Raw genomic sequence first — 17,779 nt, forward strand, 5'->3', positions numbered from 1 at the left:
TGCTCCGTGGGCACACAGCTCACAGCCGAGCCTGCCGCCGAGACCACCAGGGCCCTGAGAGCCAGCACCTCCATCCACAGATCCAGGGGCTGTGCGTGGCCTTGCCCATTTCTCCCACTCCCCCAGGGAGGTGGACGAGAAGGATCATCGGGGTCTCTCCTCTGCCCAATCCCCGTTCTGTCCCCGCCTTGGCCAGCTTCTCAACAGCACTGACCTGCTGAGAGCGCTCCCTCCAGGAGTGGCCCAGATCCTCAGCTGGTGAAGGGGCACTCTTTGATGGCTGTTCCTCCTCTGCTTGGCTTCTGCACCCCACAGGGCCTCAGAGCGCCCCCTAGCACCCCTTTCTCCCCAGCTCCATCCTCCCTGGGAAAGCCCCTTGGTCCCACGGGTTCGGGTACCAGCTATGTTCTGGTGACACTCTAGACCGCGAGCTCCAGGTTCTAAGTATCCAGCCAATGTCTGACATTTCCAGGTGACTATCTAGACAGCATCTCCAAGGTCACAAGCCTACGCTGTTCAGCCCGATCCCACAGCCTCTGTTCTGCAGCCAGACACATTCCTCCTGCGTGTGGTCTTCTTGAGCTCAAAAATGAATCCAAGCCGTCCTCCCCTTGATTATCCCAAAATGTAGGGCATCCCGGTTCCACTGTTTGGCCTCCTTCAGCCAACTCACCCACAAACCATGTTTGCTTTGTATCCAAAGCGCATCACAAACGACAGCGGTAAATGAGGGACACACAGGGAGCACGATCTCAGAAGGACATGGAGAATGCCCCAAAGCACAGGGCAGTGGAGGAGGGGCTGGACAGAAGCTGCAGAGAGGACACATCTGAAAACAGAAGGTCTCAGGGGCAGCTCCAAAGCCCTGTGGGCTCATACTGTCAAAATCTCCGACAGGCCCCAAATGACTCGCGAGCACGTGAGCAGACCCTGAGCCGCCATACACAGGCCGGGGGACTGAGCAAGATGGGGCCACCACCCACTGCAGGGGGACAGAGCAGGGGCCACACAAGCAGCCCACATCCTGTGCAGGGGCACGGCGTAGTTCAGGTGTCACCATACACCAGCCACCTTGCTAGGCACAATCCAGAATCACTCTGTGAGGAAACAGGAAATGCCCCCCCACGGACAAGAAGAGAGCCCGCTAGCGGGAACCAATCCAAGGAGACCCAAATGCTGAGCCATCAGACGGGGATTTTAAAGCCACTATTGCACCTGGACGTGACAGAAACCACTCGTGTAATGAAGAAAAAGAGGAAGTAGCAGAGGAAAAAAGAACAATTCTAGAAGGAACCAAGTAGAAATTCCAGAAGTAAAAAATACAGCATCCAAAATAAAACACCGAGGGGATGACATCATAGCAGGCTAGAGATGGCAAAAGAGAGCGTTCGTGAATTTGAGGACAGAGCCACAGAGATTATGTCACCTGAAAAAGAGAACAAAAAAGTACTGGGGAAAAATTAAGCAGAGCATCAGAGATATACAGGAGGAATACTCAAAGACCAAACATACATGTAACTGAGTCCCAGGAGGAGAGAGGAGGGGAGAGGCAGGAAATGCTTTAAGAAATGATCATACTAATTTTCCTAGATTTGGTGAAAGATAAATTTACTGGTTGAAGAAGCTCAGCAAATCCTTTGAAAGACACACATTGCATCTAAAATCATTCTAATACAAAATGGAAATTGTCAGAACCAGGGGAGAAATGGTCCATCCTAATGCACTTTATATATCAAAACACAGGCTGAGGGTGGACGGCTGGGGACCGTCATGAAGACACAGGCATGAAAGGCTGACCCGGCTCCATTGCCTAGGGAAGCCAACCCAAGTCCCAGGAGGTCACCAGAGGCCTGGCAGGGCGTCGGCTCTACACAGAGACGTCCCTCTCAGACCTGAGCGTGCAGCTTGGAACAGGGCTTAGAGCTACAGGAAAACGCCGCAAGAAGAGAAGGAATTGATATTCCATAACTGGAACTGAAGATGTATGCACCCTTCTTGTCAATTAACAGGACAATCAGATGTAAGGCTCAGCAGGAAGCAGACAGCGTCACACATCAGTCACCTTGACCCTTGACCCCGTTGGTAATTACAGAACATCACCCCTAACGCTCCTGTTTAACCTTTTCCCAGGCTGTAGAATAAAACCTGAATGTATTGCTCTAGTCTCCCAAAACCCTGTGTCTCTTTGCTATGGATTGGATATGGAATGTCTACACAGGCTCATGTACTGAATACTTGGTCCCCAAGCCAGCCATATGCAGAGGTGGCCTTGGGGAAAGTGATAGGTCAGGAGGGCTCTAGATTAATGCACTGACGGAGCCATCATTTTATGGCATTACTGGGAGGTGGTGTAAACTCTAGCGGGGAACCTGGGTGGGGGAAACGGGTCACTGGGGCATCACTGGGGCATCCCATGGAAGGGTGTATATTGTCCCCAGCCCCTCTTCTCACTCTTTCTGCTTCCCAGCCACCACCAGGTGATCAGATTTGCTGCACCATGGACTTCCTGCCCCAATGCTCTGCTTCACCACAAGCTCATAGTGATAGGGACAAGCAACTGTGGACTGTGACCACTGGAACCATGAGCAAAAATAAAACTTTCCTCCTTTAAGTTGTTTTTCTCAGGTATTTTGTCACAGCAACACAATGCTGACTGACATATTCTTCTGCCTAGTTTCAAGCCACATGACGACCACACTGCAGTTATTCCAGCAGCCAAGTTCCTGCCCACCACGGGAGGGGCTCTACTTAGACATGACCTTTACCTACAGTGCTCTCCTCCTCCCACTTCAGGACCAGCCCCTTTGTCGCTCACCTTCTTTGACTCATCCATCTAACACTGCCACCAAGCCATAGGCCACTCTGGGCTCTGAGTCTGCTTTCAAGAGTAAGCTCAGAGGGAGCACAAGGGAGGCTCTCGTCATTTGGAGCACCCCTGCACAGTTGCACGAGTGAAAACAATTCTAGGCAGCAGCCTGACCTCTGGGGTTGTGTTGTTTCCTCCTCTCACGTCCCTCTTACAGCTTCCTCAGGTCCTGGTGGAACCTGCACCCTGCGGCCAGGCTGAAAGTAGGCAGGGGATGACCGCCGACCTCACTTGACGGGAGGTACCTGGGGCCCACACATGAAGCCGCGTCCCCGCACGCCGCTCAGGTACAAGATCAGCGCCTGCGCACCCGCAAGCTCAGGCTCCGGCGGAGGGAGATGCCTGGGGCGGCTGAGTGGGCTGCCCTGTGCGGGGCGGCAAGGTGGAAGCACATGGTCACCGGATCCCATCCAGGTGGAGATGGAAACACCGAAGGCACGCACGGAACAGGGGCGCCAGGGACACCACAGACGGCCCGCGTGGCTCACAGGAGCGCGCGCCACCCTGGGGCTGGTGAGGGCTCCAGGAGCACGTGAGGCCATCCGTCCTGAGCCAACCTCCAAAGACGCAAGGCGTCCCCAAGCCAGGCAGGAGATGGGGCCCTCCAGGTGGGAACCGACCAGAGAAGTGGCCAACGTGACAGCGGCCTGGACCGGCCAGAGTGCAAGCTCTAGCTAGGAAGGCGGAGAGAAGGGGGGAGGTGGCTAACAAGAATGCAGCCGTGGGCACCCGTGTCAGGTGCCAGGATGAGCCGCTGGGACTGTCACCCACAGGAAGTGGGTAGCTATTAAAGGCCTGGGGACGCTGCAAAGTAGAAAGGTAAGGTCGGAAATGCAGCCTCAGACACCACAACAGAATTTTCTAAGAACTGGGGTCAAAAAGCATGCGGAAATTAAAGATGGCTATATTAGACGAATAAAACCAGCGGGTGGCAGAAAAACACTTCTGAACGCCTCAGTGTTCAAAGGCCGCAGTGGTGTAGAGGATGGGACCTGAGCCCCTGGGTGGACGGTATCCAGTAAGAATACGAGCTGGGGGCTTGGAGCATCCCCCTAGGACATCCTCTGAGGAGCCTGACCCAGACTGTGTCCAGCCAGAAGAGGGGCGAGGAGAGGTGGTCAGCAAAGAGAAACACCAGTGCTTAAAGTCCACCCTAAACACGTCAACAGCGGCCGCCACTGAGTTTGCAAAGACGCTTCAGCGACAACCGCAGGAGACTGCCCGCAGCGTTTCACCCCAGCGGAGGTCATCTGCTAAAGGAGGTCCATCGCCTGGCCCAGGGGGTGCAGTACCGCTCAAGTGCACAGTTGGCGCATTCAGGAACACAGAAAGGGGAAAAAATTGACAGATGAAGCATGAGACTTATTCAGATAAAACTCCTGATTATTGTTCAGATAACGAACGTTACTTTAGACCCAATAAAACCTTTTTAGATTTAGCTTACTCTTTTTACATGCCGGCTAATATTCAACATGATTTCATGATTCTTCCTGAAAATACACTGATATAATTTTTTTAAAGTGGGAACTATGACACTTTCACATACATATGAAAAGCCAAAAAGACAGGAATTTTTCTCCAATTTTCAAATTCGTACAAAGGTTACTAGTATCAGCCCTAATTATGCTACATTTTCATTGGATCGTTTAAAATGCTTTTTAAAGCAAAATAAAATAATGATGTTAATAATAATACCTTATGTCATTTCTTAAATATATTTTAGTTTAAAATATTTCCTAATTTCAATTTTAGTTTCTCCTTTGACCTATAATTACTTGGAGGTATATTAATTTCCAAGCAGTTAAGGACTTCCTAGTTATTTGATTTGAGCTTAAACCTATTGTGCTCAGAAAAGAAACTGAGCAATTTCAATCTTGAAATCTGTAGGCACTCCCTTTAGGGGCCAGAACATGATCTATTTTGATAAATGTTCTGTGTGTACTTCAAAGATGGAGAATTCTATTTTTGCTGGATTCGGCATCTACATATGTCCATCAACTCAACATATTCTATATTCTTATCAGTTATTTTGTTTGTTCTGTAAGCAGGGAGTGTATTAATATCTTCCATTAGGGTGGTAGATTTGTCCTGTTTATTTTAAATCTATTTTTGCTTTATGTACTTAGAACTTATGTTATTTGCAACATACTGACTTAAGACTCAATACTTATTGGGTTGAATCCTTTATCATTAATAAACCCCACTCTCCATCTCAAGTAGCATTACTGTGTAGCTTGTCTAACAACCTAATACCAATTAGGTTTGGTTGGTGGGTGTATTATAGACCCTCCTCCTCCTTCTGTTAAAATATTTTTCTTGGGCTGGGGATGTGGCTCAAGCGGTAGCGCACTCGCCTGGCATGCGTGTGGCCCGGGTTCGATCCTCAGTGCCACATACAAACAAAGATGCTGTGTCCGCCGAAAATTAAAAAATAAATATTAAAAAATTCTCTCTCTCTCTTTAAAAAAAAAAAAAATCTTATAAATGGGATATGACAGGGTTTTGCTTCTTTATCCAGTCCGAAACCTCAAGTCTTTTACTTGGAGATTCTGGTTCATTTACATTAAATGCATTTACAGCTACGATCTTACTCTGCTTCGTTTTCAGTTTAACCTATTTTTATGTCCCCCTTGAATTCCTTTATTACCTTTCTTGATTAATAGGTCGTTTTGTTCCATTTTTCTCTTTTAACTGTTAGATGTCCACACCTTGTTTTTCTTAGCAGTTACCCTAGTGATTACAATCCCCACCCTGGACTGGTCAGTCCAACGCTAACCCTCATTTGACTACCCCTCAACCATCTCAGAACCTTAAGGCACTTCAACGTCATGCACCTCTCCTGCCTTTGGTGTGACAGTCATTTTGGTCACGTGTACATTTTCACTCTGGGGAGGGGAGCCACTGTTCGGCAGTCAGCTCATTCGTGTTTACTGATGTGTTCACCCTCGTGTGCCCCCTGCTCCTCCCTCCAGAGCCACCAGGTTCACCTCCCTCCTGCCCCCAGTTCCTGTCTTCAGGGTGCTTGCTAATGCAGGCCCCCGCCGACCCATCCCCTCAGGTTTTATTTATTGAACATATTTTTATTTCACTTTCACTTTTAAAGGAGATTTTTGCTGGCTGTAGATTCTAGGTTGATCACTGGGCTGGCTTTGGTGGTTTTACAGTTATTTCTCCTCACCCATGTTGGCCTAGGTGGGCACAGCTGAAAAAATTCCCACTATGTAATAGATGATGTCATTAAAATAAGAATATAATTAGAAAATAACAACTCATATATAGAGGAGCTCTAGATTATGATTTCCAACCTATTTGATTTATTGCACCTGTGTCAATTTTGTTACACTATTCACAAAACTGAAAACTTGAGACTTAAAAGTAACATGTTTCTTCCTTGCTCTGGGCTTGGGTTGCTTTTAAGATTTTTCTCTGGATAAATGTTCATGGCCTTAAAATGGTGTGTAAAGATACATCTCCTTTGCAATTGATTCTGCTTAGAGTTTCCTAAGTTGTTTTTTTGGGGGGAGGGGGTACCAGTGATTGAACCCAGGGTCCCTCGACCCCTGAGACCCACCCCCAGCCCTATTTTGTATTTTATTTACAGGCAGGGTCTCACTGAGCTGCTTAGGGCCTTGCCTTGGCTGAGTCTGGCTTGGAACTCAGGATCCTCCTGCCTCAGCCTCCCGACCCAGTGGGATGACAGGCCTGTGCCACCCGCCACACCCGGCTCTAAGGTGTTTTTTTGTTTGTTTGTTTTAACTGTAAGAAGCTGCTTTGTACCCTTTAGTAAAACTGTCAGAATCATCTTAGTGTTGTTAGTGTTTTTCTTATAAACTGTGTATGACAGAATTTTGTGTCTTCATCCGTCTGAAAGCAGGTCTACCTCGGGGGGTTTGTCCATTTATAGTAAGGGAAAGGAGACGGAGAGCTGTGACCTTACTCTTCAGCCACCGCTTCTGCCTGCTCTCTTCTTTCCGGAACTCCGATTCCACCTGAAGCAGGCCTTGAAACAGGGCCCACCTGGCTCTAATGGTCTTACCTATTTCTTTTTTCTGTTACCTTTCTCTCTCGGCTTTGCTCGGTGTGGTCACCTGCTGACCTGCTTCCTGTCGACGGGTCGTACGTATCGTGTGTGTAACGTCCCCGCTGCTGAACCCCGACGTTAAGTTCTAACTTCAACACTGTCCTTTCTGTCTGAGAACGGCCATTTGATTCTTCATAATAAATTCACATTGTGCTGAAATTAAACAGCCCTCCACCCCCACTGCCCGTCTTGTCCTCTATCTCTGGACCATCTTATTCACAGGAATTCTGAAGTGCCTGTCAGTTGGCCCTAGTGCCCCGCCATCTGGGGGTCTGCTTCTCCTGGTCTCTCCTCTTAGTGTGTCTATGATCTTCCTGTTTCCTGGACACTGTGACATCTTTATATGTCGTCATCTTACATCTGCACATAAAGACAGAGGTCCTCTTGGGCTCTTCCTGGGGTGGGGGAGAGGCTCATCAGCCATCATACGACCAAGCTGGGGGGGTCTGGGTCACCATCTTTGTGGAGCCCGCCTGCCCCTGGGTGGACCCTTCCCCGGGCATGGCCCACCGTGGGCCTCAGCAGGGCATTCTGCCTCCTCAGCACTAGAGTCAGCTTCTCCCTGCAGAAGTTCCCAGCTCAGCTCTGGGCCTCCAACCCTCAGGGATGTCTTGGGAGGGAGACTCAGCCTGGGCTTGGGGTCCTCCCGTCTCACGTGGTTGTCAGTCCAGCCAGAAACCGCTCCTGGCCCGCCTCCCAGAAGCAACCTCCTGCCACCAGGAGCCAGGGCTGAACCCTCACCTGCCCGCTGCACCCCAAGCCAAGAGCCGACCCACAGGCCTCTCCTCCCGGTCCTCCTCTTGCCTGTTCTGTGTTCAGCTCCCCCCTCCGCAGGCGAGAACGTCCTAAGCTCTGTAAGGCTGAGTGCCTTTTCAATGTGCTTCCAGAAACTTCTGCCCTCTCCCCTCAGTCCCCTGCAGGCTCACATGTGACCCAGCCTTTGTGGGGGAACCAGCTGTGTGCTTGAGGACTGTCCCAAGTCCCACCAAGTCCCTGGTTTGTTACTCCAATTCGGAGCCCTCTGCCTCTGCTCAGGGCTCCAAAATCAGCTCCCCCAAAACCTCCAGAGCTGATACCCCAGCACCTCTAGAGGAGCCTGCTTCTCGGGGACTCGGGTCCAGCTGTTCTCTGCCCCCTGGTGCTCGAGAGCCTGAAGGAACAGGCCCGGCTCTTCCAGGTGACCTCGGCGTCTCTGATGAACCCCAGGCCCTGCCCGGCCCGCTGCATTCCTGGATCTCTGCGTGTGTGAGGTGTCAGCATGGCAAGACTTTCCAAAGTACAGTTGAAATATGCTTTTGAAGTAAAAGCATCAGTAAAACGGTCACTTCTTACCTCTTCATAAAACTTCACCTGAGGGACAGCTTCATTAATTTCATTCAAACAAAAATCTTTAAATAGCAAGAAACCTAAAGGAAAAGAATAAAAATATTCAGGGTGGGGAACAATTCGAAATCTTACCCCAGAGGGTGTCTTCAAACTACTGAGTTTATCTCTCAACCTCTTCCTCCCCTGCCTTAAAAAAAAAAAAAACAAGGAGTTCACGGGGCTGATGGCTCCCGGAGGGACGTGGGGACGTGCTCCAGGTGGGAGCCCAGCACACTGGCTGCCTGGTGCCTTCCCTGCTCACACCCCGCCACCCGCTGTCTCAATATGCACCACGCGCAGGCTAGGGAGGACACCACTGGGCCCCTGGTCACTGCAGCCAGTAGCAGGGAGGACAGACAGACGGCAGGTGCGGGCAGCAGAAGTGCGGGGCTGAGAGGTGACGCCCACAGAAACAGGACAAAGCCCTGTCAGGAGACAGAGGCGGTGGCCTTGCCCACCCGTCCCCTGCTGCCCACCCTGTGCCTCCACCCTCCCCGACCCCTGGTGGGAGAGGTCCGGGTCCTCCTCCTTCCTTGGCTGCTCCTTCAGGAGCCTTGCCTCACCTTGAGAGGCAGGACCCTGTGTCCTCCTCTGGCTAGAGGACAACTGCTCAGACCTCACAGCACACCCAAAAGCCACCTCTGCTCTGAAATCGGCTCTGACGAGTCAGATGCCACCTGCCGCACAGTGTCCACCGCACAGGAGGTCAGCAAGTGTGTGCTGAGTGGATATCTGTTTCCACGACTCTGCCCACATGTGTCCACCACTCTCTAGGCACCTCTCTGACCAGGTCCCCACCCTGCACACCTGCACCTCCAGCCTCGACAGGGGGAATGCACTCGGACGGGACAAGCAACACCAGGCCAAGGAGAGCCACTGAGACCAGCAAACTCCGGAAAGCCCAAGGGACGGAAGGGCTGTTCACAGAAACGGCGGCCACAGAAGGAACCAAAGACTCATAGAAAGTCCAAAAGGTCGGGAGGAGGTGGGTGAATGTTCCTCCCCGGGTAAGACAGACCAAGGAGCGGCTTTGATGCCGTGTTCATGGACAGGGGCCTGCGGGTGTAGGATCTGCGCCTGTGCGTCCTGCCCCACAAATTCCCCTCCTTAGTGTAGGAACAGGACCTTGAGGATGGTAAGTGTCTGCGCAAGAACTGAAGAAAAAGGCTGAATCTGCCCGGCTAAATGGCCAGGCCAGGCCTCTGAGGGCCAGGACGGCGCAGGCCCTGGGAGCACGGCCAGGCTCACCTCTGCAGGACCCTCAGTGCCTGGCCAGGGGGGGCAGGACACAGGAGGGACACCAGGCTCAGAGGGGACTCTGTAAATGATCGTAAATAAGGGTGACGGCTGTCTTTTCATTTTCATTCATTTCATACTCATTTCTAATGTCCCTCGTCATTTCTTCTTTGACTCCTGGGTCATTCTGAAGCAGGCTGCTTAATTTCCAAATATAATGGGGTACTCCTCAGGTGTCTTCCACACAGTGGTTACTGCGTAGCCTGGTTGTGGCCAGAGAACACAGTGTGATCTCACTTTTGAATTTACTGAAATTTGATCTGGGCCCCAAACTTGGTCTGTGCAGATGAATGTCCCTTGGCACTTCATGAACCGGTGTGTTCTGCCCTCGGGGGATGCAGTGCTTCCTTAATAGGAATAGGAAGATAATAAGCAGAACCCCCTGCACCACTGGGCAGTGGCCGGTACTCGTTTATCCGTCTTCAGCAAAGTGTCTCCACGTGCCCCTGAGGGTTTGCTCACCTTCTGTCCTTAGTCTCCATTTCTGTTTGTGTAACTTTTCTTCTACTTTGGGAAAACTAAAATGAGAATTTGGACTCGGATATGTTGAACATATCCAAATGCAGATGTTTACAAAACATTTAAATGACAAAAAAAAAAAAGAGACCACCCCCTGGGCCACAGCCTGTGGTGCCCTTGGAACCTGGGGGTGACTGTCCTCTCCAACCTGACAGGAAGCTGGCTCCCTCTCTGCCTCCTCAGGGCTTCTTCCCTGCTGTCCCCAGCTCAGGGAGGAGTCTTCTCTGCATCCTGAACACGGATAGCACGGACACTCCTTTCCCTTAAGGGGCCTCTATATCAGTTCTCTCCCTCTCTCTCCCTCTCCCTCCCTCTCTCTCTCTCTCTCTCTCTCTCTCTCTCACACACACACACACACACACACACTGCACAGCACACTTGGTGGACAGCACTTGTGACCACCAAAAGCGACCACAAGCCTCTGGTCACTTCCCTCTGTCACCTCCCACTACAGAGGAAGAATCTAATGGAAAAAAGGAAGGAAGGGGGGAGGGGGGGAGGAGGGGCATTAGCAGGAGGAGGAGGAGGGGGGAGCAGAAAAGAAAGGCCCCCAGGGAAGGAGGGAGCGGAATGAGGTGAGGGACCCTCAGGTTCAATGTTTCCACCTGCTCCTGTCACGCAGTCTCCATGGCCGAGGTGCAGAATGACCCAAGGCGTTGCCGTGACTACTGCTGGGAACTAGTGGTGTTCCTGCGTCTACACTCTACCAGCCGAGTGAGCGGGGCTCTTACAATGAAGCAGCAAGAAGAGGGAGTGGATCCCAGAGCTCCTGCTCCAGGCTAAAGCAAGTTGCCTCCCCAGCCCTGAATCCCCAGGAAGCAGGAAGCACCACTCAGCTCAGAGCCCACACCAGAGGGCAAAGGGCAAAAGTAAGGGAATATGTCCCTCCTCCCCCTCCCCTCCCTCCCTCCCTCCCTCCCTCCTTTCTCTCCTTCTTTTTCCAATAAGGAGGTTAAACCAGGTCCAGCTTTACCCCAGCCCTTCTTTTACAAAATATATTTGTAAGACCCTGTCTCAAAACACAAAAAGGAAATACTCTGCCTAACAAGTTCACGTCATCATTGCAATTTCTCCATCTTTTGTTTATTTTATTTATTGTGGTGCTGGAGACTGAACCGGGGCCTTACACATACGAGGGGATCACTACCACTGAGCCACGTTACCAGCGCTCATTTCTCCACATTTGAAATAATAAAAATAGGGCCTCACCACCTGCCCACTGAATAACTGTGGGATGCATTTACCTGTCTCTGCACTTGAGGCGCTGTGATTTCCCAATCCTGAACACTCACTTCCTGAACATTAGTTAACTTCTTAGTGTGGACTCTAATACCCAGAAGGGCAATCCATTCCAATCTGCCACTACCGTATTTTACAAGAATTAATCCCAATAATTGCAATACTTTTTATAAAATAATCAATGAAAGCAATAGATAGACACACGTGGTTTCTATGAAAATTTTTGAAATTTGACCTCCAAAAATTATAAAGGGTGAAAGAGAAATATGGAAACACTTTGCAAGAAATACCACTCCCCTCATTTTGGCCAAGGAGATTAAAACACTGGGAAGGAGAATCAATTGCATAACCTCTAAAATACCTTACTAGTGTGGACTGATCCTACAAAAGATTTGCAGAGTGTCACCTAGGAGCCTCGTGTCGTGCACTGAAGGTGCAGTGGGGAAGACAGGTGGCATTCCCTCCTTGGGGGGTTTTAGGTCAGTGTAAGACCCACACAGCACATGTGACTGTTAAAATAATAAAGAGAAATTATATATGACACTGGGGTATATGATGAAAAAGGAAGAGGCATTTCAGATACAAGAGTCTGTGAGGACTTCCCAAGCTGTGAAATGAAGACAACCCAGCCAGCTTAGCAGAGGCTGGAATGTACAGCCTCACACCTTCTGCTCCATGTCACACTTGCGGTTTAGCCAGTGCAATAACGTGTGAAAATAAAATAAAGGTCATGCGCATTGGAAAGGAAGGTTCAAATGGATTCCATTCACAGCCAGCCTGGTTACCTACGTGGCAAATCCTACCTACAGAGAAACTACTAGAATATATATGTGTTAGAAGATGCCACAAGATATAAGGTCATGAGATAAGACTCAGTGAAATTTCTACACACAGCACATGATTTTAAAATGGGATCAGAAGGGCCTCCATTCACAGTAATACCAAAAACCCCTCAATGCCTAAAGATAAATAAACAAGAGACATGTAAAATCCATTAGGCTAAAAACCACAAAATATTACTGAAATTAAAAATCTAAATAAATGGAAGCATATACTCATTCAAAAATCAGAAGACGTCAGTATTGCTTGCATGTTAATTATCTCTATGTTGATCTGTGGACTCAATGCCATTCCAATCATAGCCCCAGGAGGATGTTTAAAGACAGTAACAGGCTGATTCTAAAATTTATATGGAAATGCAGACGTGATTGAGTACCTAGAACATCCTGGGAGAGAAGAGCGGGGTTCAGTGACAGGCACTGATTTCAAGACTCACTGGACATCCTAGAGTCAGCATGGGGGTGACACTGGTGTCGGACGAGATCAAGAAACAGAACAGGGAGTCAGGGACACACCCATATTCATAGAGTCAGTTCAAGTCTGATTAACAAACGGTGCTGGAAAAACATATCAAAATTGGGGTGGGAGGTGAAGTGAAAGGAACTGTCACTTCACTCCTCATAAAGAATTAAATTAAGGCTGCACAAGGTGGTGCACACCTATGATCCCAGCAGCTCAGGAAGCTGAGGTGGAGGATTCCAAGTTCAAAGCCAGCCTCAGCCAAAGTGAGGCCCTAAGCAACTCAGTGAGACCCTGTCTCTAAATAAAATACAAAATGGAGCTGGGATGTAGCACAGTGGTCAAGTGCCCCTGAGTTCACTCCCCGGCACCCCTCAAAATCAAATTAAGAATGATCGTGAAACAAAGTATAAAAGGCAAAAATTATAATGTCTCAGACCACATTGAGAATATCTTCACCAGAAATATCGATGCCCAGGGTTTCTTAGGCAGGGTACAAACAGAAATAATGAATCACACGCTACCGTGATTTAGAACTTCTCATCAAATGACTCTGAGAAGGGACCAGCCAAACCTACGTCAGAAAATGGCCTTATTTACAGACATTCAGACAAACAAGACCCCTGCAAGTTGATTTTTAAAAGAGAAACCATCCAACAAGAACTGGGCAGAGGCTGAGCACCCTATGGGGAGAGATGGAGCGGTGACATTTCCTCCTCCAGAGAGCGTGGCGGGAGGGAGGGTCTTGGTGGCCCGTGGTGACCCTGCTCTAGAGGACCTCCGGCACTCCCCGGCGCTCACACTGCCACTCCCAAGGCAGGGCTCCTCCCTCCCCTCCCTCGACAGCCTTGAGGCCCACAGTGCCGTCGTCGGGGCGAGGGCCAAGCTGGACTCGGCTCCATGGGCAGCTGAGGGGCGTGGAGGCACCTGGCCACCAGCTGCTGTGACTGGCCCGTGATGAAAGCCAGCAGGAGCTGCCACCGGACGCATGCAGAAGCGCTAGGGGCAGAGCTCCGGGAGTGCAGGGTTGCCCCCCCAACCGTGAAGGTCCCCCGAGGTGCTGGCTGGTGGCCCAGGGAGCAGGGCAGGGCAGGGCAGGGCAGGTGAGGAGGCCGCAGCGTGCAGAGCAGCTGTGACCACGCGCCGGCTGCAGAAGCCGCCCGTCATCACCGTGGCGTGCAGGGACACGCGGTCGGGAGTGTGAGTGGTGGGACTTCCCACCGCGGCAGCTGGGTTTCAGGAGGGCAGGGAGGGCAGGAAAGACCCTGTGAGGCCCTCACTTCCTCTTGTGGCTGTGACGGCTTAGATGAGGTGGCCCCCGAAGCTCACGGTGAGACAGAAAGAAGGTTCAGAGGAGAGATGAGGGGACATAGGTGGCCTCCACCCCATCAGGGAACCAAGCCCCATGGGACTGACTGAGGGGTGACCGGAGGCCGGTGGGGTGTGGCTGGAGGAGGTGGGGTTGGGGCGTAGTCTTGGGGTACATAGCTGTACCTGGCCAGTGACCCCCCCTCTCTGCTTCTCATCTCCTGTGAGCTGCTTCTTCCGCCACACCCTTCTCCGTGATGTTCTGCCTCACCTCCAGCCCTGAGCAATGGAACGGCCTCCTAGGGACAGAGACCTCTGAAACCGTGAGCCTCTGAATAAACCTCTTCTCCCTACAATTGTGTGGGTTGGGTCCTTCAGTCACAGCAGCGAAAAAGGTGACTAAAACAAGAGCAAAGGACTCAGTGCTCTCAGGTGTAGGAAGCATCATTATATGTCCCTTAGGCAGACAGGTGACCTTGTCTTAGTCTTTATTTGATGCTAATTATGGTATAAAGAGATGCAGGGGAGTGCCAAGTTGACTCAAGTAGACTTGTAGTGGTCGATTTTAACATGGAGGGTGTTTGGGGACGACATTAGCATTTAAATCAGTAAACTTTAGGTAAGCAGATGGCTCAGGTAGGGGTGGGCCGCATCCAATCAGTTGAAGGCCTGAAGAGAACAGAAGGTCCAGGATCCCCTGGCCAGGGGCATCCCCACCAGGCCCCTTCAGACTCCCTTGTTCCCCTGGCCTCCAGCCTGCTGGCCTCGCTGTGGATTCAGACTGCCAGTCTCCATGGTCACGTGAGCCAGTTCTTTGGATTAAATACACACACACACAGTGTGGTTCTATATTTTTGGACAACTCTATTGCAGCTTCTGAACAGGCTGGGAAAATAATCAAAAGCTTCTTACAAAGTCAAACACAACCCAGAACCCAGTGATTCCTCTATTAGGTATTTACCTGGAAACATGTTTCTGGACGGCCTTGTGCATGAATCTCCATAGCATCTTATTCATAATTTATTTAAAATGGTCCAAATTCTATAGATAGGAAAATAAGGTGCGGTATTTTCACAAAATGGAAAACTATTCAGCAATCAGATAAATGACCCAGAAGCTTGGGCCTGGCAGCCAGGGGTCCCCAGAAGCAGGCCACACAGACACGTGCCCACACCTCCAGACACAGGAGGAGACGACACAGGAATCCACTTGAGCATCCTGGAGCCCGGGAAGTCCCTGGACGAGCTGTCCGCAGGTGGGAAAAGCAGGGCCTCAGTGGCGGACAGTCTGTGTCTGGTGGGCTGAGACCCAGGATGTGCCTGCTGGTCATATCCTGGGGTCCCAAGGCCTGAGAACCAGGAGTTCCGATGTCCAAGGACAGCAGGTGGTGGACACCTGCTCAGGAGACAGAGTCCGCCCTGGCTTCACCTGTGCCAGTCCAGCAGACGCACAGTGGATGGCCTGGTGCCCACCCACAGTGGTGACCGCAATCTCTTCACTCAGTCCACTTTCAGACGCTGATCTCCAGACGCAAAGTCACGGACACACCTAGACCAGTGCTTCACCAGCGACCTGGGTACCGCTCAAACCAGCCACACCCACGCGGCAAACCAGCCCTCAGAGTAAGTGTGTGCCAGACACCCCGCCGGGCGAGTGTGCCCCACATCAAGGGAAGCACACTGTCAGTTCCCTCCGTACAAAATGCCGGAGCAGGAAAGCTGCAGTTTAAGAAGTCAGGAAGATTCTCGGCCCTGGAGCCGCGAGCTACCTGAGAGGCGGTGCGAGGGAACTTTTGGGGGGTGAAAATCTTCTGTCTTCCCAGAGGGGAGGGGTCTCTGGGGTTGACGTATTTATCACAGTTAATCTGTGGGTGACAGTGTGCGCCAATCCCCTTTGAAAAGAATGGAACCCATGTGACCTCCAGCCAGTGGGTTGCAGTGCCAGGAGGCCACGCTTCTGACGCCACTCTGCTGGGGCCCACTTGGAGGAAAGAGGACAAGGGGAGGGACCAGGAGGCTTGCTGGAGCATCTGTGTGAACATACTGCTGTAAGCAGGGTGGACAGATGGACCGACAGAGGGACAGATACGCACAAACACACTCCTTTGCTATCTCCACTAAAGGACAGAGAAGAAGTGACACAGTCACAGGCGATGACTCCAGTGACCAAGAGCTTCTGAACACCCAGGTCTCCACACGCCATTCTCTGTCCAGGGGACCGGGAGGGAGAGCCGACAGCCGGGAGAGAAGAAGGGGCAGGGGCAGCAGGGGCCGACACAGGGTGCCCCAAAGAAGTCACTCAGATCACAGGAAAGCACCCGCAGGCACAAGAGCCAGCCTGAGGGCTCCTCCCAGACCAAACCAGGACAACCAGAGGGCGGGGCTGGCGCTGAGGCAGGGCACTCGCCTGCATGGGCAAGGCCCCATCGGAGCCCCACACGGGGGAACAATGACAATCAGAGTGATAAAGTAGAGGATGGGAGCCGGGTTACGACCCATTCCCTGAATTAAGGAGTCGGGAAAGCTGCTTCTTACAGCCAAACCACACCCCAAAATCAGAAGAGAGGACGCAGTCGGACCACCTGTGGGTGCCCATAGGGGACAGGGAAAGTCTGATGAGGAACAAAATACAGTTATGTGATGTCAGAATGAAATCCTGCAAAATGTGCAAAGTCACAATGAGCACTCAAAACCCACCTGAAGGAAATGTCCAGAACCGACAATCACCAACACTGAGCCTGCGAGCTGAGCGACACAGGGAACAGCCAGTGTGTCACCAGGAACAGCCAGCATGTCACTGGGAACACCCCCGTGTGTCACCGAGAAGCAAACCGCGTACAGAGATGGTTGGCAGAACAGCGCCGTTGACAAAGGCTGGTCAAGAGACCCAACAAGTCTGAAGACTCAGGACTACGTGCAGGCGTGATCCTGGACCCGGAAAATGGCAGGGAGCAGTGGCACTGGAGACCACCGCTGGGACGGACCCTGGGTCAGAAAGCAGCGTCTCATTTCCTGATTTTGAACACTACTGTGGTCGTCTAAGACAATGACCTTGTTCTGTGGAAATACAGACTTAGCTGAGCCTGGTGGTGCACATCTGTCATCCCAGTGGCTCAGGCAAGTTCCAAGCCATCCTCAGCAACAGTGAGGCCCTAAGCAGCCCAGTGAGACCCTGTCTCAAAAATATAAAGAGGGCTGGGGACGTGGCTCGGTGGTCGAGGGCCCCTGAGTTCAATCCCCAGTAGGAAAAAAGACAGACAGAAATACAGACTTAAATACATAGTGGTCAGGAGGTTGTGGTGTCCCCAAGATACCCCAAGAGATTCAGAGAGAATGTTAAGAACAGATAAATAGCAGGAAGCGAAGTGGGGAGGGGGTGCTGGTGTGAGGCGCTCCCGGGGCCCAGCACCCTTGCGCTGGCCACTTGGCTTCCTGTGGGTTTGAAACTACATCAGAATACAAAGGCACAGTCAGAAAGGTGCAATCATAAAAATGACTAATGGCTCAGGCCTACACAATGATTGGGAAAAGAGTTGTCGTGCTAGTGAAAAACAACCGACCTCTGACTGTGAACAATGAGACTGCATGTGATGAATGACAGATGTGACTGCTGTCAACTTGGCTTTGCTGGGGTGTAGTGGATCACAGTCAGGTGTCTAGGGGTGCTCGGCGTTTCCACCACCCTGGGGCCGGGGTTGGCACCGCTCCTCCTCAGGCGCACAGCTGTCTGGGGACCCTCTGTTTCTCTGCAGTCTGTGGTTTGCAGCCGGCTGAGCGCGAGCACCAGTCTCCAATCTCCAGGAACCC

General features: G+C 51.3%; 1 protein-coding gene across 3 annotated transcripts in view; it reads right to left on the reverse strand.

Moving 5' to 3' along the window:
- Grk3 (G protein-coupled receptor kinase 3) overlaps positions 1 to 17,779 on the reverse strand; it is a 115,844-nt gene that overhangs the window by 54,050 nt on the left and 44,015 nt on the right. For 2 of the 3 annotated variants that reach the window (XM_027955882.2, XM_071615084.1), the window contains one exon: positions 8,280 to 8,353. The exons of the other annotated variant lie outside the window; for it this stretch is intronic. In XM_027955882.2, coding sequence (XP_027811683.1) covers positions 8,280 to 8,353 — 74 coding nt within the window. The remainder of the gene's footprint in view (positions 1 to 8,279; positions 8,354 to 17,779) is intronic. 3 annotated transcript variants of the gene reach the window in all.

The sequence above is a fragment of the Marmota flaviventris genome, chromosome 1, assembly GCF_047511675.1.
Source record: "Marmota flaviventris isolate mMarFla1 chromosome 1, mMarFla1.hap1, whole genome shotgun sequence".
In the NCBI taxonomy this organism is placed as follows: Eukaryota; Metazoa; Chordata; class Mammalia; order Rodentia; family Sciuridae; genus Marmota; species Marmota flaviventris.